The 21118-nt window shown below is 48.2% G+C and overlaps 1 protein-coding gene across 2 annotated transcripts in view; it reads left to right on the forward strand.

Annotated features, from left to right (window-relative positions):
* LOC137431434 (matrix metalloproteinase-19) overlaps positions 1-21118 on the forward strand; it is a 76632-nt gene that overhangs the window by 50961 nt on the left and 4553 nt on the right. For both annotated transcript variants that reach the window (XM_078782020.1, XM_068122749.2), the window contains exons 5-7: positions 2482-2724; positions 2906-3007; positions 19343-19510. In XM_078782020.1, coding sequence (XP_078638146.1) covers positions 2482-2724; positions 2906-3007; positions 19343-19510 — 513 coding nt within the window. The remainder of the gene's footprint in view (positions 1-2481; positions 2725-2905; positions 3008-19342; positions 19511-21118) is intronic.

The raw sequence follows: 21118 nt of genomic DNA on the forward strand, positions 1-21118 counted from the left end.
AAGCCGCCTGGCAAGCCGCTCGGTGAGCCGCTCAGTGGGCTGCTCGACGAGCTGGGCAGCGCACAAGCGAGCGAGCTGAATGTCTCGGCCTGGACAAGACGTCTGTGCTTTACGTCGACCAGGAGCCCATTTGCGCACAGGAAGTCCGCGCCAAGCAATGCCATGGGCACGTCGGCGGTGACGAACAACCATCGGAAAACCTGCCCTCCGAACCGCAGAGAGAGGTAGCGTTTTCCGTACGTACGGATGGGCGTCCCGTTTGCGGCAAGCAGCGCGGGGCCCCCGCCCACGGCGTGCTTGTCCGACGTACCGGCAGGTACGACACTCACCTGCGCTCCTGTGTCACACAGGTAACGGCGCCCGGATAAGGTGTCCGTGATGAACAGCAGGCTGTACGAACGGCCGGCGCTCATTGCCACTATCGAGCGCCGGCCCGGACGTTTCCCGACCTGTCGAAGGAGCATGGCGGATGACACTGTTGAGCCTCGTGGCCGAACCTGGCGTGGAACCGGCACCAGGTGGTGGAGCTGGAGGAGCACGGCTGGCTCTGCCAGGCCGGTGGAGCCGGCGGTTTTCCCCGCGGTGGCGGTTTTCGCCGCGGCAGTGGGCGGGGCGTGGCGGCGGCCACGAGGTGCGTATCAGCATGCTGTGTATGCTGTGGAAGCTGATGCTGTGAATCAGCATCAGCCTCGGGATCCACGAGGTGGGCCGCACCGACTCTCGCCCGCGTGTCCGAAGCCGCAAAGTACCTGTCCGCCTCGGCGGCCAATGCTCGGGGTTCTGTTAGCACGGTCCCGGCCAACGCGAGGCGTACCTGTGCTGGAAGTTGGCGATGGAAAAGCGCCCGGAATAGAGAACCAGGGGCTTCGTCGCCCAACAGTGACAACATATGGTCCATTCGGACCGACGGGCGCATGTCGCCGAGCTCGGGGAGATCCAGGAGGCAGTCGGCCCGTGCGTCCTCCGTGAGGCCGAACGTGGCTAGGAGCAGCCGCTTGAGTGCCTCGTACTTGTGGCCGTCCGGTGGGTGGCGAAGGATGGACACAACTCGAGCGGTCGTGTCGGGCCCGAGGGAGGCGACAACGTGGCAGTAGCGCGTGTCCTCGCCGGTGAGGCGCTGAAGCTGAAACTGGGCTTCGGCTTGGACGAACCAAACTTCGGCCTGGGCCTCCCAAAATTCGGGAAGTTTAACCGACATCGCGCTGTTTGCCATGGCAATGGCGTCGTGTTTGGAAGGATCGCTACGGCAGATCCAACGTCGAGGTCACCAGTAAAGCGCGGTGTTACGCACGCTACTTGTAAGCAAGGAGGAAGCAGACAACGCGGTAATTTGTAAGAGTCTTTATTCAAGAGCTCACTGTAACACTGAGCTGCTCAGGGCTGCGCGCCCCGTGTACATCGTGAGGCCACGCCTCTCTCCCGGGCGTGGCCCACCCCCACTTGGTGTGCGGGGTGATGTCACCACGTCAGTGCTTTCGTGTCCGCCACAGGGTACTCTTCACTCTCTGCAGACCTTTCATCGAATTATGTACTGGTCATACACTTGGAAAACGTCATTCAATCCTAACAAATTTCATGCTTTCCCTTTGTCTCTCTCAAAAAAGCTTCTGCGGAACCCTACCATAGACCTCCTTAACAATCCTCTTGAAGAATGTTCAGTCATTCAAACGTTTGGACCTTCCCTTCAACCGAAATCTGTCTTGGACAACCCACATATCTAAGATGGCCTCCAAAGCCAGTCATCCTCCAATGTCTGGGCATTCTCCATCGTATTATTTTCTTGGCACATCTAAACTTTCACCTACCTATAAGGCCTTCATCTGCAGCTTGATGGAATACTGCTTTCCCCTCTGAGTTTGCACCCAATTCCTTTTCCATGCTCACTCACCACCAGGTTTGTACAGGGCCCACGCTGTCTATCAGTAACCTCCTTTGGTGAAACTCCAAAAATCTAGACTCACCCATCAGCTCCATTTTCCCCCATCTGTGGAACCAACTTCCTCAGTCTCTTCAATCTCTTACTTCCCTCCAGGAATTTTAGACATCTGTTCACAACCACATGTCATCTGCAACCATGATGTTTTTTTTCTCCCCCTATTAACCCTCCCCAACCCCACCACTTTCCAGGTTTCAAGTTTTTCTTTCCACTTCTGTGATTGGGAGTTTGTGGCTGCATCCATCTTGTTCAACCTCTGTATCCCTTGCTCTCATTCTTCCCCACGTCTATTATGCCTCCGAGTCTCCATCTATTTGATCACTCAACCCTACCTTTGGTGTGTCCCCTGCCCCTCTTCCTACTGTTTTTTGTTCATTTTGTTACGCCCTGTTCCTCTGTGTTCTAGCTCCACCATGTGCCGCAACTCTGTATCACACTTTGCCACCCCCAATCCCAAAAAGAAGTGTTTGAGTGTGGATGTCCTCCACTGTCTACTGCTGTTATTCCTCTGTTCCAAATGTGCCTCGTTTCACTTCCCACTCTAGGACGAACACTGGCACATGCCTTTTTTCCTGAAGATGGCCGTATCCACTTTGATGAGGATGAAACATGGACGGATAATAGTAGAGGTATCAACCTAATGGTGGTTGCCACCCACGAGCTGGGTCACACATTGGGCCTTACCCACTCAGCCGATCCAAGCGCCGTTATGGCTCCCTTCTACAGTGGCTACCGCAACCCCTTCAATCTCCAACCTAATGACATCCAGAGGATCCAGCGAATATATGGTCAGCAACAAACACCAAACAATACACTTTGTGCCAATTAAGTAACGTGTCTTTATTCACCATTTTCCTCCTGCATGACAGATCATGCCCTCCACACCCCCTTCCTTCCACAAAATTATGACCACCCATGAAGGGAACATTGTCCATGTGCTTTCCACCCACATCCCTTGTACTCCAACAGGTCCTCCAACAAACACACCAACGAAACCGACGACGACAGTGAAACCTCTACCAGGAGATGTTCCAAATCCGTGCTCAGGACATGTCGATGCGATGACACGTGGTAATGGCAGGAATATTCCGATACTCAGCGGGTTTGAACGATAAGTATGTTGGCGGGTACTGAAGGAAGGATGTAGCACCGCAATGTCTCCAATTTGACCCATGATCGTGAAGGCCAGGACAAATATCTAAACATTTTATCCAATTTGTCCTGGAGATTGGATAACATATTTAAAATAAATGCGCTTTGTGGTATTCAATATTGGATGTGTGGTATCCCAATAGTGATCAACGGTAATATGGAATGGCAAGTGAGAATCAACTCTGGTCTGGAAAAAGGAGTGATATTTCAATGATGCTGAAGAGTTTTTATGGTATGTGAATCGTACTTTTTTGTAAGGAAATATTGTGGTGACCTTCAGTCATCAAATAACTTATCATTTTCAAGTCTCTGTTTTTCATGCATTCATTAATGCGAATCGAAGACCTGTATAATGAAGAGCGAGAGTGGCAGCACTTACAAACTTACAACAAGGTGGAGGGAAAAATTAATATAAAATTGGGAGATTATTCCGAAGCAACAATAGATGTGTAAAGTGGAATTCTACTGGATCCAGTTATAGGGGAGAATGGTGATTTTGTTTTAAGCCATTTTGTCCACAACAGGTTACAGGGGTGGATCCAGGATTCCAGGTTGGGGGGGTTGGGGGTGAGGGGGGGGGGGCACAAAAAAATTACATTGTATTGAAAAAGATAATTTCGCCGAGCAGAGCAAGGGGAACATTTTTTGTGGGTGTTTCTTTTTGTCATGAATTCTAAAGACTATTTTAAATACAGACAAATAATGCTCTAATACACTTGAAAATAAGTACATGGGTGATAAAACGTTTGCTCAAAACTCAACATTTATTTTCATTATTATCTCATGATAAAAATCCAATGACCGAAAAGCAAAAATTGCATATAATGCAATAAATGGCATAATGATAATAATAAATCAATTGTTCCGAGGTAAACTGCAACGACAATAAGCATTCGGCCAACAAAGTTGATGTGTGACGTCACTGTGATTGTCTGATGAAACACATTGAACTAGAACAGCACTCGGTTGAGCGCATACCTCCGCCAGGCTGAACAGTTTATGTTTTGAATCCCACTGATAGGCCGGATCTGGATTCTGTTCTGAACCAAAATCTGATCGGCTTGTTCTTGTCATCTAACCAACTCATCCACCAAGTTTAGTCATAACTCGTCCATAACCTTTTTTAATATCATGTTATATAATCGCTTTTCGCCCGATCTCTCAATGGTGAAGAATCACTTAAAAAATAAACAATTCTCGTTTCTGAATCTATATTCAGATCTTCACCAAAATCGAATTGATTAGTCCTTGTCACACACCCAACCTCTCCACCAAGTTTTGTCCAAATCCATCCATAACTGTTTAAGATATCCTGCTATATGTTGGTTTTATCCCAATCTCCCAATTGTGAAGAATCACTTAAAAAATTCTAGTAACCGGATCCGAATCCGGATCTTCACAAAAATCGAATCATTTCGTCCATGTCACATGCGCTACATCTCTGCCAAATTTCGTCCAAATCTGTCAACAACTTTTTGAGATATCTTGTTCACAGACAGAAAGACAAACAGACAGACAAACAAACAGACAGACAGATGAAAAATCGGTCAGAGACCGAGGACTTGCCGGAATGTACTTTTTATCGGCCATTTAGGACAAATATGGCGGCCGAACCACGTGACTGATGACGTCATCATTAACATATTTTATTCCCCATGGAGAGTTCTTTACATTGAGCCATGTCTCAATTTTTTCTATTCAGCACTTTTGGAGATATGGAGGTGCAAAGTTTTTCGGTTTTTCCAAGATGGCGGCCGAACCACGTGACCGATGACGTCATCATTAACATTTTTTATTCACCATGGAGAGTTCTTTACAGTGAGCCATGTCTCAATTTTTTCTATTCAGCACTTTTGGAGATATGGAGGTGCTAATTTTTTCGGTTTTTCCAAGATGGCGGCCGAACCACGTGACCTATGACGTCATCATTAACATATTTTATCCCCCATGGAGAGTTCTTTACAATGAGCCATGTCCCAATTCTATCTATTCATCACTTTCGGAGATATGGAGGTGCAATGGTTTTCGGTTTTTCCAAGATGGCGGCCGAACCACGTGACCGATGGCATCAACATTAACATATTTTATTCCCCATGGAGAGTTCTTTACAATGAGCTATGTCTCAATTCTTTCTATTCAGCACTTTTGGAGATATAGTGGTGCAAAGTTTTCCCGTTTTTCCAAGATGGCGGCCGAACCACGTGACCGATGGCATCATCATTACCATATTTTATTCCCCATGGAGAGTTCTTTACAATGAGCCATGTCTCAATTTTTTCTATTCAGCACTTTCAGAGATATGGAAGTGCAAAATTTTTCGGTTTTTCCAAGATGGCGGCCGAACCACGTAACATATGACGTCATCATTAACATATTTTATTCCCCATGGAGAGTTCTTTACAATGAGCCATGTCTCAATTGTTTCTGTTCAGCACTTTTGGAGATATAGTGGTGCAAAATTTTGCCGTTTTTCCAAGATGGCGGCCGACCACGTGACATATGACGCCATCATTAACATATTTTATTCCCCATGGAGAGTTCTTTCCAATGAGCCATGTCTCAATTTTTTCTGTTCAGCACATTTGGAGATATAGTGGTGCAAAGTTTTGCCGTTTTTCCAAGATGGCGGCCGACCACGTGACTGATGACGTCATCATTAACATATTTTATTCCCCATGGAGAGTTCTTTACAATGAGCCATGTCTCAATTGTTTCTGTTCAGTACTTTCGGAGATATAGCGGTGCAAATTTTTTCGGTTTTTCCAAGATGGCGGCCGAACCACGTGACTGATGACGTCATCATTAACATATTTTATTCACCATGGGGAGTTCTTTACAATGAGCCATGTCTCAATTTTTTCTGTTCAGCACTTTTGGAGACATAGTGGTGCAAAGTTTTCCCGTTTTTCCAAGATGGCGGCCGACCACGTGACATATGACGTCATCATTAACATATTTTATTCCCCATGGAGAGTTCTTTACAATGAGCCATGTCTCAATTTTTTCTGTTCAGCACTTTCGGAGACATAGTGGTGCAAAGTTTTGCCGTTTTTCCAAGATGGCGGCCGACCACGTGACATATGACGTCATCATTAACATATTTTATTCCCCATGGAGAGTTCTTTACAATGAGCCATGTCTCAATTTTTTCTGTTCAGCACTTTTGGAGATATAGTGGTGCAAAGTTTTGCCGTTTTTCCAAGATGGCGGCCGACCACGTGACTGATGACGTCATCATTAACATATTTTATTCCCCATGGAGAGTTCTTTACAATGAGCCATGTCTCCATTTTTTCTGTTCAGCACTTTTGGAGATATAGTGGCGCAACGTTTTGCCGTTTTTCCAAGATGGCGGCCGAACCACGTGACTGATGACGTCCTCATTTACATATTTTATTCCCCATGGAGAGTTCTTTACAATGAGCCATGTCTCAATTTTTTCTGTTCAGTACTATCGGAGATATAGAGGTGCAAATTTTTTCGGTTTTTCCAAGATGGCGGCCGAACCACGTGACCGATGACGTCATCAATTGGGCACAGTCTATTTCAGGGCAAGACCAATATGTGTGCAAAGTTTGGCGATTCTAGGTGCAATGGTGTAGACGTAGTGCTGCGCACAGACAGACAAACAGACAGACGAACAGATCAACATACTTGCCGGAATTTTTTCCGGCAAGTAACAAATGAAATAAAAGCGGTCAGAGACCGTGGACTTGCCGGAATACACTTTTTTATCGGCCATTTTGGACAAATATGGCGGTCGAACCATGTGACCGATGACATCATCATTATTTGTTTACTATCATCTATTTTGTCATCATTATCTAAACTAATTTATTCCTAGATTATGCTCAAGAAATTTCATCTTGATCAGATGAAGTTTTGTACTTGTCGAATTATGACGTCATAATGGACGCACCTATGACATCATCATTAACATATTTTATTCCCCATGGAGAGTTCTTTACAATGAGCCATGTCTCCATTTTTTCTATTCATCACTTTCGGAGATAGGTGCAAATATTTTCGGTTTTTCCAAGATGGCGGCCAAACCACGTGACTTATGACGTCATCAATTGGGCACAGTCTATTCCAGGGCAAGACAAATATGTTTGTGAAGTTTGGCGATTCTAGGTGCAATGGTGTAGACGTAGTGCTGTGCACAGACAGACAAACAGACAGACAGACAGACAAACCAACCGATCAACATACTTGCCGGAATCTTTTCCGGCAAGTAACAAACAGACAAACAGACAGACAGACAAACCAACCAATCAACATACTTGCCGGAATCTTTTCTGGCAAGTAACAAACCAACCGATCAACATACTTGCCGGAATCATTTCCGACAAGTAACAAACAGACAAACAGACAGACAGACAAACCAACCAATCAACATACTTGCCAGAATCTTTTCCGGCAAGTACCAAACAGACAAACAGACAGACAGACAAACCAACCAACCAACATACTTGCCGGAATCTTTTCCGGCAAGTAACAAACAGAAACAGACAGACAGACAAACCAACCAACCAACATACTTGCCGGAATCTTTTCCGGCAAGTAACAAGCAGACAGATCGACAAACCAACCAATCAACATACTTGCCGGAATCTTTTCCGGCAAGTAACAAACAAACAGACAGACAGGGAGGAAAACATAACCTCCATCCACCTTCGATGGTGGAGGTATTCGGACAGTGGATCCATGAATAACATCTTTTGGTGATGTTTTCTTGCATACATGTCCATAATCCTCTCAATGTCTAACTCAATATCTTTGTGCACATATAACACCAAAGCATTGAATCGATCCTTCCCCATGGTGCTCCTGGATGCATTCTTTATGGATTTCACTGACGAGTTTGCCCTTTCAACACCACTGGATGTCACAGATGTTAGGAGCAACAAATTTATGATTTTGGTGATATTTAGGTATTTAGGTATCACACCAGTGAGCACGTTTTAGTGTCTTCAAGAGTTGTTGAGATGTCATCAGGCTTGCTGTCTTGGCCGTCCCACATACGGCACCAAAACACCAACTCTTGCTCGAATGTGGACGGCATAGGCAAGTCCTCCTTATAGTTACTCAAGATGATGTCCAAAGGTTGCTGATCCAGTAATTCAACTGTGAAGGAATCAAACTCATGGCTCTTACTTACAGCCTGCTTGGCCAAACTACCAAACCGCATGCTAAACTGCTGGATTAGCGAGTCAACGAAAGGAAGAAAAATGGCAAGCCTGAAGTACTTACTCCTTTGGTGTGTCTGCAGGTATATGATTTATTTGAGTTTGCCTTCCACAACGCCTCGGTGGAACTAATGATGCGAGGTTTGCCACCTCGGCCATTCACATTGCCTTTCTGTATATAGTCACAATCATGATTGTTTTCCCTTGCAGATGATATGGTTCCTTTATTACCTTTAACATATTCCACCATCATGTAAGTGTGGAACCCTGGAGCTCTTACTCAATCCAATCCTATATCCAAAACCAGAACGACACTCTTCGATGTCACGATGTCGACCGATATCCCTCCGCCCACATTACTACATCATTATACATATTTGTACCAAGTTTGATTTCAATATATTCAGCTGTTCTCAAGTATCACACTTTTACCTGACATGACCTCCGACCTCACCAAAATAACCTCACTCCTCACCTTTGATGCCAAAATATAATCAGTTCATCTTTGCATTTATAATATATACTTATACCAAGTTTGGGCAAAATCCCATCACTGGTTCACAAGTTATCGTGGTAACAGGATTTTTACCTAACATGACCTCTGACCTTTGACCTCGTGACTCCAAGATCTAATCAGTTCATCTTTGCATCATAATGCATACTTGTACCAACTTTAGTCAGAATCCCATCACTGGTTCACCAGTCATCACGGTAACAGGATTTTTAACTAACATGACCTCTGACCTTTGCCCTCGTGACTCCAAGATCTAATCAGTACATCTTTACCTCATTATACATACCTGCACCGAGTTTGACTAAGATTCCTTCAGCAGTTCTCAAGTTATTGCGGTAACGAAAATATATGACGGACGGACGGACGGGCAACCTGAAAACATAATTTCGACTTTGTCGGCGGAGGCATAAAAATGAAGAACAATCTGGAAGGATACAATGCATCTTGAGTCTGTGATATGCGTTATCAATGCATATGCTTCAGCTGTTGATTCGTTTTGATTAAAAATAAATAATTAAACGTTCATTGGATTGTTAGTACTCGTGAGATACCCGTGCTACGCACGGGTGGGAGGCCGGAAGCAAACAGGCAATGCAGAAACGGCGAATGCTGAAGCATGAAACCAATAAATTCCACATTCCTGTAGCACCTTCAGTCGCACATCAGACATGAACAGCAAGTTCATGAAGGACTTCCATGAAAAACGTACCCGTTCGCAAACAAATGGGTACGCTCACGTATAGAAACATCGATCATGGGTCCGTGGCGAATCTGCATATGGCGATCCGCGAAGTTCACGTTCAGAAAGTAGAAACCATCACGGCATGTCGTCATTTACTTGAACTCGATATCTCTTTTTTCATTCCAAACAACATAACTCCAATCACAAATTAATCACAAAATAAACTTTTAACAACATTGTTAATGTTTCCTTCATTGTAAAAACTACCAAGTCAACATTTAAAAGGATTTTGAGCGATAGGTGTTACGGCCTCAGCAAGATCGATGGAGACAGCGATCTGTTGGCTTATACACCACCCAAATAGCTATATGGAATTCTCTCATGTAGAGATTAAACCCACATCGTTTGAACTTGACCTATGACGTTTGACTTCCGTTTCCGGTCTTTTGACTTCCGTTGACTTCCGTTTCCGGTCTTGCTGGCGAGGGTTCATTTATTCTCAGCTCTCCACGCTCTCCATCGAAATCGAAGTTAAGTAATTGTTCCCTTTTGTATTTTCGTTATAACTGTATTTATTTTATGGTGTATATATTGTCTCCCGACGAAGATTTTTGGTGCAAATCTTTCATACCTGTATTGAAAATCGTGTTAATTCGTGTCGTGTCTTGAGGCCTTGTACAGTGTATACTGTACAACCTTGAGGCTTTGTTTTTCTCTCAGCGGTCCGTCGTTTGTGATCCAATAACTTTCGTTCTCTGTTTTCCCAGTCTTTTCACCCCATAGCCTACTTCCTTATGTAAATCTCAACTCAAAAAAACAAAAAAAAACCATTTCCTTCTCTGTTCTCATTCGTTTATTCATTCTTATTCGTTCGTTCGTTCTTCGACCACGTGTTTCTCCCCCATTTCCCCAGATAGATTGTCAAATTTCAACTCGTATCGTTATTTTATCGTCCATGCATTATTGTTTGATTATAGTTAGTTTTGGTTTGAATTTCCTGTAACTCGTAATTAATTAATCGTGTTCTGCTCCTCGTGTGCGGCCTTGTAGTTGTACCCCCGTCGGTGTTTGTTAACTTAAGCGTGTTTTGCTTGGCTCTTAGTTTTTTCCCTTCTACCCCGAACATAATACTCTGTCTAACGTTCTAAATCCCCACCCCCCCCACCCCCCCCACAAAAAAAAACAAACCAAAAACATTTATTTTCCTTTCTCCACGTGTACTGTTGTCTCATCCTGTATTTTCTGTCCAGGTGTGCTGTTCGCCCCGCCCCCATTATCTCCTTGCCATCCACCGTTTGCCCTGTTCACGTGACTCGTGGTGGTCCCTCTCGGCTCTCCCCCCGTTGGTATTTTGTGCATATAAGATTGTTCACGGTTCTGTTTAAATATATTATTTAAATATGTTTAACCTTTCCCCTTCAGTGTTTTACTCAGTGGTATTTTACAACACGCTGTTTTTCTTCCTATTTAAAAGGCTTTTCTCAATTTCCTCTCCAACTCATTCCACTTCAAAAAAAAGAAATTCAATATCTTATACGTCTCCCTCACTACATGGTCTAAATTCACATTCATTCCATCCCTCCTCCATCGTTCTGAATCGGATTGCTAACTTGAAAATCACAACAAACCCAATTTGTTTTCAATGTTCGTCTTTCATTAATCATCCACTTTCTAAACTCCCCCCTTGCCCCTCCACTCTTAAACTCCCCCCTTGCCCCTCCACTCCTGAACTCCCCCCTTGCCCTTCCCCTCCTAAACTCCCCCCTTGCCCCTCCCCTCCAAATCCCCCCCTTGCCCCTCCACTCCTGAACTCCCCCCTTGCCCTTCCCCTCCTAAACTCCCCCCTTGCCCCTCCCCTCCTAAACTCCCCCCTCACTCCTCCCCTTCAAAACTCCCCCCCAACCCCTCCCATTCAAATCTCCCCCCATACCATTCCTCTCCAATTCTCCCTCCTCCCCCCTCCTCCTCAAAGCTGCCTCCTCCCCACTTCGTCTCCCTTCTATCTCATACCTCCACCCCCCCCCCAACCTTCTACTTTCCTCTGCCCCCCTCAAACAACCCCTCACTGTGCCTCATCCCTTCACCATCAAACCTTTCATCCTCCTCATCCTTCCCTTTCTTGGAACTCTTCTGCAATCTCTGACACACTATCAACTGCTCTCCCTCCCTCCCCCTCTCATCCTTCATCTTACCCTACTCCTCCCCTCCCCTGTCCTGTACCCGATGCTCCCCCTCTCTCTTCATTAACGGTATGGACCTCAAACATCCGGGGCCTTCGCTCAAACATGACTGATCTCTCCATACAGGTTGCCTCTGACAATCCAGACTTGATCTGCTTAACAGAGACTTTCCTCCTTCAAGATGTCTCTGATTCCTTAATATCTCTTCCTGGTTACTCCCTCCTCCGGTATGATAGACCTGAGCCTCGGCCTGGTGGTGGGGTGGCTATCTTTATCAAAAACTCTCTTCCTCACTCTCCTTGCACTGCCCTCTCTCCTCCTCACCCCCAGGAGTACCTCTGGCTACGGCTTCCTCTCCGCTCCCACCTTTTGTTCATATGTGTTCTGTACCGTCCCCCAAACAGTGATGACTCCATCTACATTTCACTGTCTGACAACATGGACCAACTTCTATCCACTCATCCCAACTCTCTCTTCCTCATATGTGGTGACTTCAACTGTCATCATGCCACCTGGTTGGGTGTGGGTTCCTCTCTCACCAGTCATGGCACCTCAGCAAAGGACTTCTGTGACTCACTGGGATTGACACAATCTGTCAATTTCCCGACCCGGATCTCAGCCAATGGAGTATCTTCTCTTCTAGACTTGGTTATGACAAACTTCCCTGCTAATGTCTGCTGCTCTTCTTCTGCTCCAATCGGTTCTTCTGATCATGTGCTTGTCAAAGTGGACATCTCTCTGGCCATTCTCAGAGAGCCGCCTCAGCGTCGACGAGTCTGGCATTTCACTCAGGCCAACTGGGACGGTCTTCAAGCAGCCATCAATCATCTGGATTGGTCTCCCATCTCCACTGCCTCTGACATCAATTCTTCCTGGGAATTCTTCCAAAGCAAACTGATCTCTCTCATGCACAGATTTATCCCATCTCGCCTTCAGTTGTCTTACCCTTCCTCCCATCCATGGTACACTGAATCTTGTGGTGAGGCAGTTGCCCTGAAACAACTTGCCTTTGCCTCTTGGAAGGCTAATCCAACTGAAGGCAATCTCAGTTCCTTCCACCAAGCTCAGAACAAGTGTGTGTCTACCCTCAGGAGTGCCAGGAAGCACTATCTCTCCTCACTCAAGAATGAACTCTCAAACCTGTCTCCTTCCTCCAAATCCTGGTGGCGTCTGGTCAAATCCGTTTCTGGTGTTTGTTCCCCCTCCATCCCCTCCCTTACCTCAAATGGCCACACAGATGACATCGCACGTGACAAAGCCGAATGCCTCAACTCTGTGTTTGCCTCAAAATCCTTCGTCCCAAACCCATCTCTCTCTGTTCCCACCTTTCCCAGTCGAACCCAACTGCTCCTGGACTCTGTGTCCTTCTCTCCTGACAAGGTGGAGGAGTTTTTGTCAAACCTCGACTCTGATTCTGCAACTGGACCAGACGGCATCAGCCCACGGGTCCTAAAATCCTGCTCTGCCGCTCTATCTCACCCTCTCTCTGTTCTTTTCACCCTATCTTTTGCTCAAGGTCATCTGCCAGCATCCTGGAAATCAGCAAACATTACCGCTTTACACAAAAAAGGTGCAAAAACAGATCCTTGCAACTACAGACCAATCAGCCTGCTCCCAATTATCAGCAAAGTCATGGAATCCATCATTGCTTCGGATATGAAATCTTTCCTCTTCTCCAATGGCTTGATCTCTGATCATCAATTTGGTTTCAGACCAGGTCACTCTACTCTGGACATGCTGCTTCTGCTGTCTCAACAATGGATGGAGGTCCTCAATGCCAAACAGGAAATCAGAGCTGTCTCCCTTGACATATCACGTGCCTTCGATACGGTCTGGCACCCAGCTCTGCTCACCAAACTCTCCTCCTATGGTATCCATGGAAATCTCCATGCATGGCTTGCGGACTTCCTCCCTGGTCGTAGTCAACGTGTGGCCCTGAATGGATTTCTCTCATCTCCCCTTCCTGTTCAGGCTGGAGTTCCCCAAGGCAGTGTGCTGGGCCCTGTGCTTTTTCTGGTCTTTATCAATGATCTCTCCGACTCTCTGGAAAATCCTCTCTATCTCTTTGCTGATGACTCCACTCTCTGCCGCTCCATTCCTCATCCCTCAGATCGGCAGTCTGCAGCCTTCTCACTCTCTGAAGACCTGGACAAAATCACAGACTGGTAAAACAAGTGGAACATGTCTTTCAATCCTGACAAATCTCACACTCTTACTATGTCTCTCCAAAAAGATCGACTGGACAACCCTCCCATCTACTTTCTCAACAATCCTCTCCAAGAAGTTCTGTCGCTCAAGCTTTTGGGTCTCACTATCTGCCATGATCTTTCTTGGGAAAACCACATTTCCAAGCTGGCCTCCAAAGCCAGTCGCCGACTGGGCATCCTCCGTCGTGCGAAGTCCTTCCTAGGCACACCTGAGCTCCTCACCACATACAAGGCTTTCATCCGCAGGTCAATGGAATACTGTTTTCCCCTATGGGCTGGTGCTCCTGCCTCACACCTGGCTCGGCTTCACGCTGTTGATTCCAAAGCTTTCAGAATCATTGGAATCTCCCGCGATGAAGCTATCTCTGAGGGCCTTTCACTCACTCACCGCAGGCAGGTAGGTGGTCTTTCTGTCTTCTACCGACTCCTCTCCGGCCTTGCTCCCCCAGCTCTCTCTGTGCTCTGTCCCCCAAATATTCCTACAGGTCGCACAAGATCTGCCAGCCACCCTCTGATGGTTAAACTGCCGACATCTCGGCTCTCTGCTCACCTTCACTCTTTCATTCCTCTTTTCTCCCGCCTCTGGAACAAACTCCCACACTCACTTCAATCACACTCCTCCCTCCAGGTCTTTAAAACAGCTGTTCACCACCATCTCTTATCTTCCCCCATCCAAAACCTTGATCTTTTCTACCCCCACTAATTCACCCCAGATCCACCTTGTTTGAAATTCCAACTTCTTTCCTGGAAGTCCTGGCAGTGTCCATATGTTTTATACCTCTCCCACCCTCCCCCCCCCTTCCCATGCCTCCCCCCCAAAGCCCTCTCCCTCCCACAGTTCTCTCGATGTCTCCATGTCTCTCGGTCCCTGCTCTCAAATGTTGTGTTTGTGTCCTTCCCCCTCTCTCCCCATCTTGTCTACCACTCCTGATGTTATTTGTTTTATGTGTCTGTTTGTCTGTTTGTCTTTCTGTGTGATTAATGTTCGCTCTTTCACGAGCCTCGATCTTGTATACAAAAAAACAAAACCAAAAAAAAAAAAAAACTTTGGCCGAGGTCATTATTTACTTTTAATGATGTTTATATACGAATCAAAAGAAGATAATTGGTTTTGGGTCATCCTTTCCGCATATCTCATGGGATTGTGAGTTGGAGAGACGGCCGTGATGGCGGGGAGGGGGTTGGCATTCTCTCAAGCAGGGATTCAACCCATGTCCTTATAAAACGTCTTTGTCTGAGGTCACCGAGTCCGATCGGTGCAACCGTGCAGCGATCAGTGCAGCCGTTTGTGCGGCACCCGGGAAAATAACGTTATGCGGGAGTCCAAACCTGGAAATGCTGGAGGCCAAAGCTGAAAGTGGAAAAACAATATTACCTATTTTACTCCAGGAGATCCCAGGATTACACACCCAAAATATCGTTGCAATTGGTTCAGCCGTTTTTGTGGTACCTTCAAACGGACGGACAGACGGACATTTGGTGAATTATCGTAAGATAAGAACTCGGGATCTCTTGTTGACGAAGAAACGGTTAGATTACCTCACACCACACAGTCTGCTCTGTTTGTTCAATGCTGGATAGTTCACGATCACGATGAAGGACCAAATTAAGAAAATATATTAGCAACAACTCGGCTACAGGCCTAGTCGTAATGACACAATTCCAACTGATTGAGAAGGAGTTATTGGAGTTACAAAACCAAATGGTAACAGCTTAACTATTTCTTACCTTCTTTCTGCATGCAGATCATGGTACTTTAAATCCGTTTTTTTTTGGAAAAAAAACATTTAATATTCTTTTGAATTTTCGTCCTTTTTGAAGAACTACATCGTTCGGCTTCTGTTGTTCTTGTTCTTGATCTTCTTCTTCTTTTCTTCTTGTTCTTCTTGTTATTCTTCTTCTTCTTCTTCTTCTTATTGTTGTTATTCTTCTTCTTGTTGTTACTGTTGTTATTCTTCTTCCTGTTATTCTTCTTCTTGTGATTCTTCTTCTTGTTATTCTTCTTATTATTATTATTGTTATTCTTCTTCTCGTTATTCTTCTTCGTATTATTCTTCTTCTTGTTATTGATGTTTAATCGGAATTTTAAATGACAATAACAGAAGCAATACGGAAAATACTGTATCTAATTGATATCGTTCTTTTTCACCAATGTTTAGTAATGAACAGATCCGGATGTTTGACATAATGTGTTGGTAAACTTAAAAAACGTAAACATAATTAAACACTCGAAGCATTTTCTTAAATGTAATTGTTGCACATTTTACGTTGAATTTTTTTGAAACGCTATGGAATATTAGGTAGACTGCCTTAGTGTGGCGACTACCGCCGTCTCAACGACGCTACCACCCCCGACAGGTACCCGATCCCGCATATTCAGGACTTTTCCGCCCGTTTTGCGGGACGGGTCATCTTTTCGAAAATTGACCTGATACGGGGCTACCACCAGGTACCTGTCCGGGCGGCCGACGTCCCGAAGACGGCCGTCATCACGCCGTTCGGCCTGTTCGAATTTTTACGGATGCCGTTTGGCCTCAAGAACGCGGCCCAGGCGTTCCAGCGCTTGATGGACGGCGTGCTGCGCGACCTGCCGTTTCTTTTCGTCTATCTGGACGATATCCTCGTCGCCAGCACGTCCTGCGCCGAGCACCTCCTCCACCTCCGAACACTGTTCGGTCGCCTCAGCGAGCACGGCTTAATTGTCAACCCGGTCAAATGCCACTTCGGCGCGACGACCGTTGACTTTTTGGGCCACCGCATCACCAAGACCGGGGCCGTGCCGCTGCCGACCAAGGTCGAGGCCATCACCACGTTCCCGCGTCCCCGTTCCATCAAGGCCCTCCAAGAGTTCCTCGGCATGGTGAATTTAAATCACCGATTCGTGCCCCGCGCTGCTCAGCTCATGCGGCCCCTTTACGAGGCCCTCCAGGGCAAGCCGGCCTAGCATGACATTGTTTGGTCCGCGGCCATGGACGCGGCCTTCGCCAGCGCCAAACGGGCCCTCGCCGACGCAACGCTGCTGGCTCACCCGGTGCTCAACGCGCCCATCACCCTCACGACGGACGCCTCCAACTACGCGGTGGGCGCCGTCCATGAGCAATGGGTGGACGGGGTTTGGCAGCCACTCGCTTTTTTCAGCCGGCAACTCCGGCCGAACGAGTTAAACTACAGCACGTTCGACCGCGAGCTGCTCGGGCTATTCCTGGCCATTCGCCATTTCCGACACCTCCTGGAGGGCCGCCCATTCACGGCTTTCATCGACCACAAGCCGTTGGTCTACGCAATGGCTAAGGTCACGGAGCCGTGGTCGGCCCGCCAGCAGCGCCACCTCTCCGCCGTGTCGGAGTTCACCACGGACATCCGGCACGTCGCCGGCAAAGACAACGCCGTGGCCGACTGTCTTTCTCGGGCCAGCGCGAACACGGTCCACCTCGGCGTGGACTTCGCGCTCATGGCGGCCGACCAGACCACCGACGCCTCGGTGCAGGCACTCCGTGCGGCGGACACGGGCCTCCGCCTGGCCGACATTCCCTTCGCGGGCACCGTCCTGCTCTGCGACGTCTCCCAGGGCCAGCCTCGCCCCATCGTGCCCGTTTCCTGGCAGCGCCGCATCTTCGCCTCCATCCACGGCCTTTCTCACCCGGGCCGGAAAGCTTCTCAGAAGCTGGTGTCGGCGCGTTTCGTCTGGCACGGCCTTCGACGAAACATCCGCGACTGGGCCAACGCCTGCACGGCCTGCCAGCGGGTCAAGGTCCACCGCCACACCCAGGCCCCGCTGGCACCTTTCGCCGTGCCTGAACGGCGTTTCGACCACGTCCACGTGGACCTGGTGGGTCCCCTGCCCCCCTCGCGGGGGTTCACCCACCTGCTCACCATGGTGGACAGGACCACCAGGTGGCCGGAAGCCGTGCCCCTCGCCTCCACCACCACCGCCGACGTGGCGCAGGCGTTCATCGCCACCTGGGTCGCGCGCTTCGGCGCACCAGCGGACATCTCGTTCGACCGCGGCCCACAGTTCACGTCTGAGCTTTGGGGCGCGGTCGCCCATTCGTTGGGGGTCACGCTGCACCGCACCACGGCCTACCACCCCCAAGCCAACGGGTTGTGCGAGCGGTTTCACCGCTCCATGAAGGCCGCACTCATGGCCGGCCTTCAGGACGACGGTTGGGCCGACCGGCTGCCGTGGGTCCTTTTGGGCCTTCGCACGGCCCCCAAGGAAGACCTCCAGGCGTCCGCCGCCGAGCTCGTCTACGGCCAGCCGCTCCGCGTCCCGGGCGAATTCGTGCCCGACGCTACCAGTCCCTGGTCCGCCACTCGCCAGCGCTCGGACTTCCAGGAGGCCGCCCGACGATTTGCCCCCGTGCCGACGTCCCGCCATGGTGGGCCCCAGTCCTACGTCCCCCCGGCGCTTCGCACAGCAGAGTACGTCTTTGTGCGTCATGACGCGCACCGGGGGCCACTCCGGCCGCCGTACGACGGGCCCTTCTGGGTCCTGCGACGGGGCGACAAGTCTTTCATCGTCGACTTCGGCGGCCGGCCGGACCGGATTTCTGTGGACCGCCTCAAACCGGCGCACATGGACGTCGACCGACCACCACGGTTGGCCCTTCCTCCGTGGCAAGGCCACCCCCCGTCCACAGTTCCCCCCGCTCGACCACCCACCACCACGTCGGACCCCTCCCCACGACCCTCCAGGGGTCGCTTCGGCCGGGTCATCCGGACCCCCCTTAAATTGACCCTGCCGGTGCAGGTCGATTCTGGAGGGGCGTGTGTAGCGGTTACCGCTGGATGCACACAATCGCCTTGCACCAGCCAGAACACGGCCAGACGCGCCTCTCCCGGGCATGCCCGGACTCACTGTTCCCGGGCACGCCCGAACCTCCCGGGCACGCCCGGTCTCGTCTTTCCCGGGCATGCCCGCTCTCGCCTTTCCAGGGCTCGCCCAGAGCGTCCGGGCATGCCCGCTATCGCCTTTTCAGGGCTCGCCCAGAGCGTCCGGGCATGCCCGCTATTGCCTTTCCAGGGCTCGCCCAGAGCGTCCGGGCATGCCCGCTATCGCCTTTCCAGGGCTCGTCCAGAGCGCCCGGGCACGCCAGCCTCGACTTGCCAGGCCGCAGCCAAACACGCCCGGGCAGGTCCAGACTCGCCTTTCCAAGGCTCGCCCTTGACACCCGGGCATGCCCGGTATAGCTTTTGCCGGGCAAACTTCCTGACATAAATGTGTATATATATTGCTGCCCGATAAACGGGCTTGTGAGATTACCTGAGCTGTTTTGTTTCAATAAAGCAACTCGGACGAATTCCGTCTTTGGTCGCGTGAATTCTTTCGACTCGCGTTGGAGCGCAGTTCCTTCAATATTGTATTTACAGTGGAAAATGTACACCTTATTACATATACTGTATAAGGATCTGCCTATGGGTTACCCCAAACAGGTATTTTGCCCCCAATAAGTCACGTGGGGTGCGTGATTGTTTCCATCAGGTCCTGACGAGCGACTCTACGCCTTCAGTGGAAACTACTTTTGGCCAGTGGAGGCAAGGCGTCATACATCTCCTCCGAAGCCACGAGCGATTGCTTCTTTGTGGCAGGGATTACCAGGCAACTTGAACGCTGCAGCCTTTGCATCGAAGCTGTCGTACTTCTTCAAAGGTGTCGTAAGGTGGAAGGTTGACAATGCATTTTGGCACGTTGTAGCGGCATCATTTTGCCTTTGGTGTTATAATATGTGAATATGCTTTAGCTTTGGTTTATCGGAGGATTTACAGTACGGGGTTTCCCATCAGGGGTTTTGGAGAGGTTTCACGGTTGTGGTTGAAGAAGGACTCGACTCGGAATCCAAACGTCTTGGATGTCGATTCTTCCTGCTAAAGTGGTGACCCCGACATGATCCAAATGGATGGAGGAGTTGCAAGCATGCAACCAGTCGCTGGGAACAAACAGCCAGCCGTGCCATTCCCGGAAGCAAAACAAGCTTCGGTTTCGATAAAGCTGCCACGATTCCGACCTAATAGCTTGGTGTTGGCTTAGCGGTTAGGGTGCCGGCTTGGAATCCCAGGATCCTGGGTTCGAATCCTGGTCGATCGCTGAATTAACGCCAGGGGGGTTGACTCAGCCTGTCATCCTTCTGAGGTCGGCAAATTGAGTACCAGCTTGCTTGGATGAATGATCCCGGTGTGTACCCCAGTTTAGAATAGGTACACAGTATCCCTGTGCATCGTAAGAGGCGACCAAGGGTTGGCGTCAGGAAGGGCATCCGGCCATAAAAACATTGCCTCAAACAGGGAACCATGATTGTCATGGGGCCCGCAAGGCTAACCCCCGCTCTAGCGGGGAAAATGGCCTTAAAACGATCATTCATTCTGACCTAATGACCCAAAGCTGTGGTTTACGCAAGTTGTGTGTATGTATATATTTAAAGTCAATCAGATGAAAATTGAGGATTTCAGAAATTTCGGCCTTTGTTGATCTCACAGATAATTGGTGGTTGAATTCAGTGACTGGATATGCAAATCCAGTTCAAGTCAATCAGATGAAAATTGACAATTTATAAACTTGGCCTACAGTATATTGACCTTTTGACCTATGTTGACCTCAAAAATAATTTGTGGGTGAATTCAGTGGCCTGAAATGCAAATCCTCTTCAAATTTCAAGTCAATCGGATGAAAATTTGGGAGTTTTAGAAATTTGACAAAGTTGTTGACCTTTGGCCTATGTTGACCTTTTGAGCTCAAATTGAATAGGTTTTTTCCTTATAAACATTTGGTGAAGTTTCGTGAAGATCGTTTTGAAATTGTGACCTGTATGCGATTGACATACTGACACAGAATAACATGCGACCAACCAACATACGGGTACTTGAAAATCTTCGATTTTCGCATGTAACAAACGGGGGTGAAAACAACCTCCATCCACCTTCGATGACAGAGAAAATTATAGGATCATCATTCTCCAATAAATAAATTGCGAATTGTGCATTGTCTGATCGGAAGTCATGCTGTTTGAGTTCTCAATCCGTAATACTACCAATCATCTCCAAGGATCTATAATCTATATGCTGTCAAATAACAACATCAACAACAACCAACAACACCAACCAAGAACACCAATAATGGTTCATCTTTGTGTCCAGAATCATTCATCCAGCATGAATTTCCTTGCTCTTTTGAGACCTAACTACTTGGTAACACACTGGTAAAATGCATATACAGTATATTGTTGTTTTGTGGTCTTATACTTTAAAAACAATATTGGGGAAT

Source organism: Myxine glutinosa, chromosome 7 (genome assembly GCF_964187855.1).
Source record: "Myxine glutinosa chromosome 7, kmMyxGlut1.1, whole genome shotgun sequence".
NCBI classification, from domain to species: domain Eukaryota; kingdom Metazoa; phylum Chordata; class Myxini; order Myxiniformes; family Myxinidae; genus Myxine; species Myxine glutinosa.